This window comes from Vigna umbellata, chromosome 4 (genome assembly GCF_029865625.1).
Source record: "Vigna umbellata cultivar VRB3 chromosome 4, Vumbellata_1.0, whole genome shotgun sequence".
Lineage (NCBI taxonomy): Eukaryota > Viridiplantae > Streptophyta > Magnoliopsida > Fabales > Fabaceae > Vigna > Vigna umbellata.
The window spans coordinates 22,857,252-22,869,904 of record NC_142168.1 but is presented as its reverse complement, the minus strand read 5'-3'; the positions used below and the strand labels follow the sequence as shown (position 1 = coordinate 22,869,904).

At 32.9% G+C, this 12,653-nt stretch overlaps 2 protein-coding genes across 2 annotated transcripts; both read left to right on the top strand.

The window, feature by feature from the left end:
• The first annotated feature begins 333 nt into the window (after positions 1-333).
• On the top strand, positions 334-5,092 carry LOC124831197 (protein SGT1 homolog B-like). Its single transcript, XM_088113742.1, has 10 exons — positions 334-677; positions 995-1,064; positions 1,926-2,050; positions 2,249-2,375; positions 3,216-3,312; positions 3,434-3,499; positions 3,786-3,924; positions 4,326-4,408; positions 4,478-4,582; positions 4,769-5,092. The coding sequence occupies exons 1-10, from the start codon at positions 518-520 to the stop codon at positions 4,874-4,876; spliced, it is 1,080 nt and encodes a 359-aa protein (XP_087969868.1). The 5' UTR covers positions 334-517; the 3' UTR covers positions 4,877-5,092.
• A 4,411-nt stretch (positions 5,093-9,503) lies between these two features.
• Positions 9,504-12,282, top strand: LOC148199601 (cation/H(+) antiporter 4-like). The gene is made up of 3 exons (XM_088112719.1): positions 9,504-9,713; positions 9,994-11,019; positions 11,155-12,282. Exons 1-3 carry the CDS (start codon positions 9,504-9,506, stop codon positions 12,280-12,282), a joined length of 2,364 nt encoding a protein of 787 aa, XP_087968845.1.
• Positions 12,283-12,653: the final 371 nt, after the last annotated feature.

Here is a 12,653-nt window from a genome sequence, read left to right as displayed (position 1 = left end):
TTTTTTATTATCATAAAAAAGTAAATACATTAGTTTAACTAATAACTAATAATAAATATTATTCTAGTTATATTTTATAAGGTGAGACATGTAAACTTAATAATAAAATTATAACTTTGTATATTGTAATTTTATTGATCCAAATTTTAAATAACTGCACACACATAATGTTTCTTTGTTATTTTATGTTTCAAAGAAAAAGTAATTATCAATTGCTAATTATCAAGAGTAATAATTACTAATATAATGATTACTATTTAAATTATTATAATTATTATAACTTATAACAATATAATTCTTTTTGGGAAGACTTGTGAAAGTCTTCTCATTCCCCCCTTGCAGTTTGCCTCTTCCACTCTCTCTATAATACCATACCCATCTCACATCTCTCTCTCAGGTCAATCCATCATTCCTATTCCTTCTTCTTTCTCTTCGAATTCCAAATCACACACTCCATCTCTAGAATTTTCTTTCTCTTCTTCCTTCAAACCTTCTTTTTCCTCTCTTCCTTGCTCCCATGGCTTCCGATCTTGAAGCGAGAGCCAAAGAAGCCTTTGTCGAAGACCACTTCGAACTCGCAGTGGACCTTCTATCTCAGGCAATTAACCTCGAACCCAACAAAGCTGAACTCTATGCCGACCGCGCTCAAGGCAACATCAAATTGAACAACTTAACTGGTACACTCTCACTTCCTCCCTTCAAAAGTTTGTTTTTCTATTACCCTTTTGTCTATTCTGTGTGAATCATTGAGCTTTTATTACTCCTGTGTTCAATTGGGTCATGTGGGAGGAGTTGGGAGTTTGACCAAGATGGAATTGTTTTTATCGACTAATGTCTGTTTTGTTGGTGTTGTTTTTTCATAAAAAAAAAAATTGACAAATCTTCATATAGTCTTTACTTGAGATTGTGTTCATGGTTGTCTGCACCCTGCAGACATGTGGTTGTAATGTTTTACTAAGTTAGAATTTTGATTTGCTTTTCCTCTTTTGTGCAGAGGCTGTTGCTGATGCTAACAAAGCAATTGAATTGAATCCTTCTCTGCCAAAAGCATATCTACGGAAAGGGTAAGTACAACGCCACCTTGTCTTTAAATTTTTTCAAAAGGTTTGATTATTCATTTGTTCTTATACCTGTATTCTATTTGTTAGTCCCTGCAGTTAGAAACCATTTGTTTTAGTTCCTACAAATATGCACCTTTTATTCTTTTTAGCCTCTGTTGGCCAAAATTGTAGGAACTGAAATAGATTAATAAGTGTGTGTGTGTGTAAGGACTGAGAGAGTTAACGGTGTATCTGGTAGTACTAAAATAAGTAGTTCTTAGGTGCAGGACTAAATTTCAAAACATTGAACTCAGCCAAATGAGTAATCAAACTTTTTTTAATATATAGTATCCAGAAATATTGTTACTTTTGGTAAGTGTTGTCAAAAGCAACCTCTTAAATAGAGAATGACTATTTAATCAAATGGTGGTGTTCTATTAGACTAAATGATAGATCCCTATTTATGAGGATAACAATAGGAAACAATGCTAAATGGGCATATAAGAGTGAAAGGTGGAGATTCAGTTGAGGAGACACAATGATATAAGGTGGCACAATATCTGTATGCATAACCACTTCAAAATTGGCAATGTATACACAATGTACATATATCTGATACTAGCATGCATATTATATAATTGTCTTCTTATTGAAACATGGCCTTATATTTAAACCATTAATGTGAATTTTTTATTGACTAATGAAGAGATTATTATGCTTGAATATATAATTTATTTAAATTTAAATATGACCGTATTTTACGTGATTTACATGATGGTTAATGAGGATATCTGAGGGTAAAGTTGATTGAAATTTCATTCTGTGCATCAGCAGATCACATCCTATTTTATGTTTTGACATTTAAATTTATTGTTTCAATTGCAGTACTGCATGCTTGAAGCTTGAGGAGTATCAGACGGCCAAGGCTGCTCTGGAGACTGGTGCTTCATTGTCTCCAGACAACCCAAGATTTGTTAATTTAATCAAAGAGTGTGATAAGCTCATTGCAGGTGAACTTTGTTCTTTCTAATGGTAAAATCCTTTTTATTTAATTAAACTTATTTGTCTTTGAGGTGTACTTTTCATGTTTTAGATTTTGTTTTACGTCTGACTGATGACTGTTTCTTGACTGTTGGAAGTGAAAATGTGGATTGATGCCATTTTTGGCTAGGAAACTGACTTGAACTTGATGGACATGTGTTGAACAGAAGAATCTTATACCACCATACCTATACAGGAAAAGACCATAGCGCAGGATGATAACCCAAAAGATGTTGAACAACAGGATGATCTTCCAGAGAAGCCACCAGTTGCTGTGAATAAACCTAAATATAGGTCAAACATGCTTTTACTTTATGGTTATGCATATTCACTAGGACTATTTGTGTATATATTAACAGTGCTTCAGCTGTTTTAGTTATTGTGATTATGTTTTGTATTTGTTATTTTTTGTCTTAAAAAGTAACACTCCCAAATGCTTAATCTATTAGATGAAGTTTATGAATGGTTCTGTCTATCATTTTCCATTTTTTGGCTTTAGATGAACAATGAATAAGCTCAGAGTTTTTTGCTGAAATTTATCTTTTCATTAAAAGAATGGGGGAGAAAATATCTAATTTTATACCACTTTATTATGGACTTTGATGCTGTGTTTGAACTAATCATCCCAAAAGTTAAAGATTTGGGTAAAGTCAAAATGAATGATTTTATTTTATTTTTTTATATTTAATGTCTTGGCACATATCTTCATTCAAGAGACCTTTGGGCTTGAAGTATGGCGCTACACTGGCCACTGTTCCATCCTCCATGTGCACAAATTTAGCTTTATGTTAGAATAGTAGAGATAAGGATCAAAGTCTAAACTGCTTGGTCATGGTGGATTATAGAGCCATTAACCAACGATCCGAAAAGTTTACATTGTTCAATTAAATATCATGAATCATTTGATATCTATCAATTAACTTATAGAGAGGATATTCCCATAGTTTTTAATTTTTTTAACAATTTTTAATTTAGTATCTGATAGGGAGAACTTGCAAGCAAGTCTGCAATGCTTAACGTTGTATTGTTTGCTTGTGATAATGTTCTACTATGTGAACTGGAAAATTTCTATTAAAGGAAGGAACTAAATTAAATTTCTCAGGCTTTGACTCTTTGAAAACAAAATTTATGCAGGCATGAATTCTACCAGAAACCTGATCAGGTGGTTGTAACCATATTTGCAAAGAAAATCCCCAAGGAAAGCATAACTGTTGAATTTGGCGAACAAATAGTATGGTTCACATCATACAATATTTATTAAATGCTTTTTTTATCTAGCCTTTGGTGCACTTGTATTAATTTTGGTGAATCACATTCTAATCTTAGTCCCTCCTTGTTTTTATCTTTTGTAGCTAAGTGTTAGTATTAATGTCCCAGGGGAAGATGCATATGTTTTTCAAACTCGCTTATTTGGAAAGGTATGGACAAGACCTGTTTGTCAGCATAAAAGATTGGATCACTGGGAAAATGTATCTTACAGTCTTTTATACGTGCATAGTGTAGTTTTGGTTTTTTCCTAGTGTGGTTGATACTGAAGATAGTTTAAGCTTTGGTTATCTCGTCCTATTTTTTTTTTTTTGGCTGGTCTCAAGCACCTTTATTTCCATAGTTGCATTTAAACTCCTTTGTATGGTTTATATTATTAGTGCTTTTTGTTATTTTGTATTGTGTATACTGTGTTGAACTTTGGTTTTCCTCTATCAGATTGTACCCTCCAATTGCCGGTATGATGTATTATCAACCAAAATTGAAATTCGCCTTGAGAAAGCGGAACCTATTCATTGGTCATCTCTTGAATTCACCAAAAACGTTGTAGTTCCACAGATGGTTAATGCCTCTTCAGGTAACTTGATACTTATTTGGATTTTGGAGTTTCCTTCCTCTCTTGTTTGGTGACTTTGGTATAATGGTTTCCTTTTTCTTCATGTGGTGACTTTGGTATAATGGGTCCTATGCAAATGTGATGGATGTGTAGAGACCATAAACATGGGACTATAATTAGTGCAAGTGAAGGGTGGGAAGGTGTACTGTTTTTAAGGAAGGGATAGATTAGAAATTGCACTAGTTAAGGAGAGGAAAAGTTGGGAATTTAATGAATTAAAGAACGAAAATGTAAAACTAGAAGTCACTGAAAAAGGGTGGAGATTTTATCTTAGCAGGAACATAAACCGTTTTACTAAAGGTGCATGGCAAGGTCCAGTTTTTCATGCTAAAATGCTTTATCCCTTTTCGTGAATTTTGCAGTTACTGCAAGTCATAGACCTTCTTACCCGTCCTCAAAACAAACCAGAGATTGGGACAAGATCGAAGCTCAAGTCAAGAAAGAGGTTTGTAAATGTGTTAACTGTTTGTATTTTAGTGAGTGCAAATCTTGCTCCTAACATTCTTCATTTCAGGAGAAAGATGAAAAGCTCGACGGGGATGCTGCATTGAACAAATTTTTCCGGGAAATATACCAAGATGCAGATGAGGATACCAGAAGAGCAATGAAAAAGTCATTTGTGAGTTTTACATTCTTCATCTATCAATTCTGCTCATTACATAGGCCAAACTTTTAAATCCTCTTTATTCAGGGCGTGTCTAGTAAATCACAATCACAACTATTATTTAGAGAATGGCAGCAAATTGTGTTCAGTGCATGCTGGTGTATTCATTGCACCTTACCTCTCTTCAATTTTGTTATATAGGTGGAGTCTAATGGAACTGTGCTGTCTACAAACTGGAAAGAAGTGGGATCAAAGAAGGTGGAGGGAAGTCCTCCTGATGGCATGGAGTTGAAAAAATGGGAATATTAAGATACTTTCTGAATCAATGTTTATATATAATTTGGTGTGGGATTATGCTTTTAATGCTTTCTGTTGGTTAGTTAACTGCTGAACTAGAGATCTTATTTTATTCGAATTTTTTTTTTTCATAAGGTTTGTCCGTCTTCGCTTGGACCTGAATTAATGGTTGTTGGTTGAGGACAAGGCTGTTCCTATTTGGTTAATATAATGCAACTTTCTGGTTTATCTTCCCTTGAGTCATTCTATATATTAATACAGCTGAACCAATTTTAGTGGAAGATGGACCATAATTGTTGAAGGAAACAAATGACAGTCCACAGTTTTTTTATACTGGTTTATCATATATCATATCTATTTCCAACCCCTTCTACCATAGAAGTGTTTGACAACAATTTTATACCCAAAATTGTTTGTCCAAGTATTTCAATAAAGAGTGAAGATGACAAAGTTATAGCATAATTATAAGAAAAGTTTAAATGAAGTAAGCTAAAGATTCGTCTCATATAACGTCTAGTTTCTTGATGAAAGGATGGCCTTTTATATAACTTCTTTGGGTAAGTGAATATATAAGTTTCTTAAAAATGCCACTTTTATGTTGTACAAATGAAAGACTTTTGTAGTATCTACTTACTACTTTGATGGAAGAGATGATAAAGTATTAGAAAATTAACTAACACGTAATGTATTATTTGTTTGACCAGCATGCTCTTTTCCTATTTTGGTTCTTTTTATTTGAACTTCTCTTCATTAATTGACTACTTTGTTTCAAACGAGTACTTATGCAAATTTAAAAATAAAAACAATCTTTTAATAGATGTAAATATATTTTAGCATTATAACATATCATAAAGAATTTCTTTAAATGTTTCTAAAACTATGTTTGGACATGGCCTGAAATTTGAGAAATTTTGTTTTTATTAAAATTTTAGTATTTCCTCCATTCCAAAACTATAATTGTTTCATAAGTTATATCTTTAATTATACATGCTAAAGCAGTACAATTTTCGAAGAACTTAAAATAAATAAGTTTATTTTTGTCCACAAATGTAATAGTTAATATTTTTAATAAATATGTAGCATCTAAAATAATTAGTTTTGGAATTAGAGATGCCGTACTCATACTTTTACAGTTCTAAATATTGGTTAAATAGTTTTCTTATAAAAAAAAATCATATTAAAAAATATATAATATTATCAAATATTTAATATCAAAGTTTTTTTTATGTTAAATATGTAGAAAAAAAATATAATTATATGTATATCAAATAATAATTAAATATATGTTAAATAATTATAGAAAAGAGTAAAAATTATTGTTTGTCTTATAAATAAATTACAAAATTAAAATAAAATAATATTTAATATAAATTTTTAGTTAATGTGAGGATTTCCAATAAAAGGTAAGATGAATTTGAACAAAACTCATAAAAATCACTAAAAGGAATTCATTTGCTATCTCTATTTGAAAAAAATACTAAAAAATTGGACGAGATAAGTTGGATTTGATTTGGACAATAAAAAGTAACATAATCGAATGCATGAAGTTGTACTAATGTTTGTGTAATAGTTTTTTTTCAAGTTTGCAAAAATATTTAGTGTATATAAAATTGGAGCATTCTATTTTTAAAGTTTTGGGCATAGGTTTTTGACACACAATTACGTTCTAACTTTTAATGTTTTATTTTAGATATTTAAACATTGTAGTCGTCTTTTAGTTGAACGTAACAATTGTTCCCAAATATCTCTTACAAGGTTCAACATGAGGATGTTAGACAAAACCCAAATATATATTTTTAGGATAAATTTTGTAGAAGATTTCAAGTCAATTAAAAATAAAATTAATATATAACACTAGTAAAAAATATGGATTTTAACTCGTGCATTTGATATCGCTTTTGTTGCAATCGAAGCATAAAATGACGTGATAACATTTTTGTTATTATCGCAAACGTATATGTCTTGGTTAAAAAAGAACGGAAGCCTAAAAGAGTCTATAACCTCAATTGTTTAGAGAACCGATGCCATAGAGTACTTATGCCCCGGTTCATTGTAGAATTGAGGCATAAAATAACTGATTTTTATTTTATTTTTTTGAGAGGTTTTAGGTAGCGATTTTTTATAGAACCAAGGTAATAATATGTATTTAACGTTAAATTTCACAAACAGATCCATTTTCAGACAGAAGTCATTTTCTGTGTGTGAAACTCTGCCACTGCTCTCCCGTCTTCCATTTTCGCGACCATCATCTTCAACTTTTTTTGTATTGTTTCTTTCATTCTACGTTGATTAAGTGCTTAAGTATGATTTTCTTTTGTTTTGACTAATTGATTTTGTGGACATGTGCTCTTCTAATAGACGCTTTGGGATGTTCATTTCGTTTCATTTTCACCCTAAATTCACTTTGAAGGTTAGTTTCGTTTTAGATTTTTCATGTTTTCGATTAGTTGTTTGTTCTTCATACATCATACACATCAGAACATTGGTATACTCCAAACTCGGATTATGCTTAAATATTTTTCAAAGTTAAAAAAAACAATTCTCGATAAAATAGAAAACAACGTTTTTGTTCAATCTGGAAGGACTACTAGCTAGTTGCGCGAGTCACCACAATATCATAAATTTTTTTGTACCCCAAATTCATATATAATATTAACAAATCGGACAACCAGAGTGAAAATTATGGTCATTTTAAGATTTGCAATCAAACTAATTTTTAAACTTCAGATTAAAGGCTCCTGGGATTTTTCTCCTAAAATAGGAGTTTAAAATTGTGCTAAAAAAAATTTCGTTCAAAAATAATAACCATAGTTATGAAAACCAAAAATCACATTAAATAGTTATATGTTGGACTGTATTTCTGGGTTGTTGATACTTGCTTTTATGTGTAGGTTTGTTTCTATGTTTCTGGGATTGTGTGATATGGTTTAAGTGATATGGAATGTTTACAGAAACGATCAATTTAAAAAAAACATATTTTAGATAGCGATTATGGTAAAAACCGAGGCAAAAGAGGGTCTATTGCCTCAGTTCTGGATCCAATCGAGGCAATGAATGATATTGTCTCGGTTGGATCAAGAACTGAGACAATAGATCCATTTTTTATTTTTTTCATTTTTGCTTTACTGCTTTAGGTTTTTTGAACCGAGACAAAATCGTAAACTTTTTATCTAATTTTTGAGCCGAGGTCAAAAGTCCTGACTTTTTATCTCATCTGAATATACTTCGGTTCTAACACCGCTGCTATAAACCCAAAATAACTGAAGCAATATCCCTTCGTTACACTAGTGTAGGTATTGATAATATGAGTATTGATAATTTTCTTTTATTGTAATTTGATTTTGTAAGAATGAGTTTGTTTAACTTTGATTCTTAACATGGTATTAAACTATTTTACGACTAGATTTGTTGAAATATCTTAACATTTATATAAATATCTAGTTTAATATATGTATATATTTTAATATCTAAAATATATTAGAAATTTTAGGTCAACTAAAAATAAAATAAATTTATAACATATAACTAAAAATAATTATCATCTTAAAAGTTGATAAATTTAATAATCAATTTATAGCATAAATGCAATTATCATCTTTTAAATCTTTCAATCCGATTACAAATATAAATAGTTTGAAGTAATTTGAACTTTACATTTGTAAATATAATAATTAATTTATAGTTAGAAGTAATTTATACTTTAAAATTGTAAATATAATAATTAATTTGTAATACATAAGTAGATACAATAACTCTATAAACCTCACAATCCATTTACATATTTATCCTATGTTTTGCGATTGTTCATTGTGCAAAAGTGAAACTTCTCATCCTAAAAGATAGTTAACAAATTAAGTGTTAGTGATGAAGGTATATTTGTATATAATTTGTCCAATTAAAATGTCAAAATATCAAGTTGCCCTCTAACATACAACGTAAAAAGATACCGTATGTTAAGAAAGTTAATATAGTTTGATCTTGTTAATTTTATTTTAAACCTTTTGTCTATACAGTTTATAGTTTGATAACAAAAAGTATAAAATTACCCGAAAATTCCATCTCATTATACGATAAATATTTTGAAGATTGTTTCATCAAATTACTTAAAATGTGTTTATACTCTAAAAAGGTATAGATAAAATTAATTAATTAATTTGAGCTTAATTAATTTACATGATCGTGATGTACAAGATGGAAGTTGGTTGGTATCTCCCTGTTAATTTTTTAATAATTAAAGACAGTTGTTTAGTTTCGCTCATCTTATCTAAATTTAGAAGATTTGTTTTATTAACAATAATAATTTGACAGTGACAATTACAAAGTACAAACAACAGAATATATATATAATTTGGTATAATTAGAATGGAAACTGGATACTGCAAGGACTAATAACCTGTTAGTTTTCAATGATCATACAAAACGACTTCTACCATTGCCTTCAAATTTATATGTTTGACCGTGAAAATTCAGGAAACAAAAACATAACAAATATCTATTGTGAACCTCTTAATATTTCTGCAATTGTTCCTGCATTACTGTGCTAGCTTGCTGCCCTTTATTGTCTTTCTTGAGTTTTATTCTTTCTGATACATAAGGGTTGCATAGAACACAGTTATATATATAAAGCATGACAACAGAAATGGGCGATAAAGAGTTTTACGTAACATCATGCACGTACTTGCCCCCTCGGGTGAATTCAGACACACCATGGTGCACCACAAGTGGTATGCTTCCAACTAATGCTTTTCCAATGTTGGAGATGCAGATATGTATTATCTTTCTTGCAACCTTTCTCTTGCACAACATTCTGGGCCGTCTAAGATTCCCCAGATTCACTTCCATGAGCATTGTAAGTTCTTCCCTTCAACATGCATGCCACAATATCCATTTTAATGTACTTGTCAATTTCAAATTACTTTCGCATGAGTACTAACCAATAGGAAGATTAAGATAATATTAAACATGTACTTATTCATTTTCAGTTCATGATTTTTTTTTTATACCATTATTTGATGCATCTTTAAGCTTTTTAGTTGATCGTGTCCATAACATCATAGGCATTGTGCAGATGCAAGAATTGTTACTGTTTTGGATATTAACTAACACATGGTGGTGGGTGTTCTGAGCAGGTTGGCCTGATACTTGCAACCAGCTTCACTGAAGAATGGGCTCGGAAGAGTAGAGAGTTGTTCTTTTTTGACTCTCAGGCAAGTCTGGGGATGCTTTCAGTTTTTGGCTACATGCTTTTCCTGTTCTACACAGGGGTGAAAACAGACGTGAGTGTGATTCCCAGGACCAAAAGTAGTGCAGCCACCACAGGGTGTGTTACTATACTGGCTCCATTTATATGCAGCATGACTGTTGTAAATTTATATTCCACAAAATACCTGGACAGTGATCAGGTAGCAAAAGTTAGACTTATCACTGGTGTGTTCTCGGTGACTCCTTTCCCTAACATTTGCACAGTTTTAAGTGATCTCAAGATTCTGAATTCGGAGCTAGGTAGATTAAGCCAGTCCTCAGCTTTGGTTACTGAGCTCTTCAATGTGGTCTTCACATCAATCCTTAGTATCTCCAAAATTTTGTCCAGTGATCCAGAAAAAGCCTGGTTTTGCCTCATAGTTTTCATTTTGTTTCTGCTAATTGTTATGTTCGTTTATCGCCCAGCCATGTTTTGGATCATAAAACAGACCCCAGAGGGTTCTCCTGTTAGTGATCACTATGTGTATTTCATACTCATAATGGCTTTTGTGGCTTCCTATATCACACATCGCATTGGATTTTTGGCTCTCTTTGGCCCTTTTGCATTGGGCATGGCTACCCCAGAAGGGCCTCCATTGGGCACTGCAGTTATTAAAAAGATTGACACTTTTGTTAACTGGATGTTCATGCCTCTCTTTGTGACCACATGTGTGATGAGGGTGGACCTCAGAGACTTCATGAAATGGAGAGACGAAGTGAGTGGAGGAATTGACCAGTTCATGTTGCAAGCCCTGATTATCATTGCAGTAACTAGCACTGTCAAATTTGTTGTATGCATGCTTCTTCCTTTGTACCACAACGTGCCCTTCAGTGACTCAGTTTCTCTCTCTTTGGTCTTGAATTGCAAGGGCGTAGTTGAATTGGCTGGATTCTCTATAATCAGAGATCTCATGGTTAGCACTCTCTTTCATGTCTTCTTAATTACTTCACCTCTCTTGCTCCAGAATCATTGTACATGAGTTTGACAGCAAAAACAAACGAATCATGATTCTAGGATAATGTTTGTGTTCGTTATGTCTTTAATGCAGGGCATGCCAGACAACGTGTTGGCATTGGTGATAGTGAGCATAATTCTGAGTGCTACAGTGGGGCCATTTCTTCTGGCATATCTCTACGACCCCATGAAGAAATATGCAGGAAACTACACCAAGCGAAACATCTTTGACCTCAAAAACAACTCCGAGCTTCGAGTTCTCACATGCATCCACAGACCCGACAACATTCCTCCGACCATCAACCTTCTCGAAGCCACCTTCCCCACCAAAGACAACCCTCTCTGTGTCTACGCCCTCCAGCTCATAGAACTCATCGGAAGAGCAGCTCCTGTCTTCATCTCTCACCAACTCCAATCAAAGAAAAAACACGACTCAAACGCTTCCATGGCAGACAAACTCATCGATGCGTTCCAAAACTTCGAGCACGAGTTCAAGGATGCACTGGTGGTGAACACCTTCACATCAATCTCACCAACTGAGTTGATGTACGATGACATCTGCACTTTGGCGTTGAACAAGTTCACCTCCCTCATTGTTCTTCCCTTTCATAAAAAGTGGTCTTCTGATGGCAACAGCATTGAGATAGAAGATGAGTCTCTGAGAGAGTTGAACTTCCGTGTCATGCGGAGAGCTCCATGTTCTGTTGGGATATTGATTGAGAGAATGCAAATGACGCATATTTTCTCCCCAGAGACGCCTTACACTGTTTGCATGCTTTTCATTGGAGGGAAAGATGATAGAGAAGCACTTTACTTTGCTAAGAGGATGACTAAGAATCCGCATGTCAGACTCACTGTGGTCAGGTTTTTGGCTAGGAATAATTATTCGGAGGTAACGGATTTGCAGGAACTGCTTGACACTGAGATTCTGAATGATATCAGGATTAACGGAAAGGTGGGTGAGACTAATGTGAATTACATAGAGAAGATTGTGCAGGATGGACCTGAGACGGCTTTGGTGATTCGGAAGTTGGTGAAGGAGTATGATTTGATCATTGTTGGAAGACATGCTGGGATTGAAACTCCTCAAACATCTGGGTTGTTGCAGTGGAGTGAGTATCCAGAACTTGGGGTGCTTGGAGATTTGTTGGCTTCAACTGATGCTGCTGGCAAGGCTACTGTGTTTGTGATGCAGCAACAAAGAAGAGAAAGTGATGCTTAAAGGCCAAATTTGGTTTTCGTTTGCTGTGGATGGAACTTTTTGTTGCTGAAAAGATTAGTCTTTGAAGTTCATGCATGACTAATTTTTTTCAAGTGTAATTTTGTCAAACAGCTGAACTATAGAAGACTGAATTTTCTTTTCATACATTCAAAAGATGAAGTTATTTGTCAACTATGCCATTCCATTCTGTAAATGAAAAAGCTCCGTCAACATTTTGGTTTCTATAAATACGAAAAACATTTTTAATTAATTATATAAATTTTGTGTGGATCCTTTAAAACCAAAATGTTGAATACGAGAAATTCAGTATTAAGAGATTATTTTAAGTTAAATAAAAATTACATAATTTTGGGATGACGTGGATAGTTCAA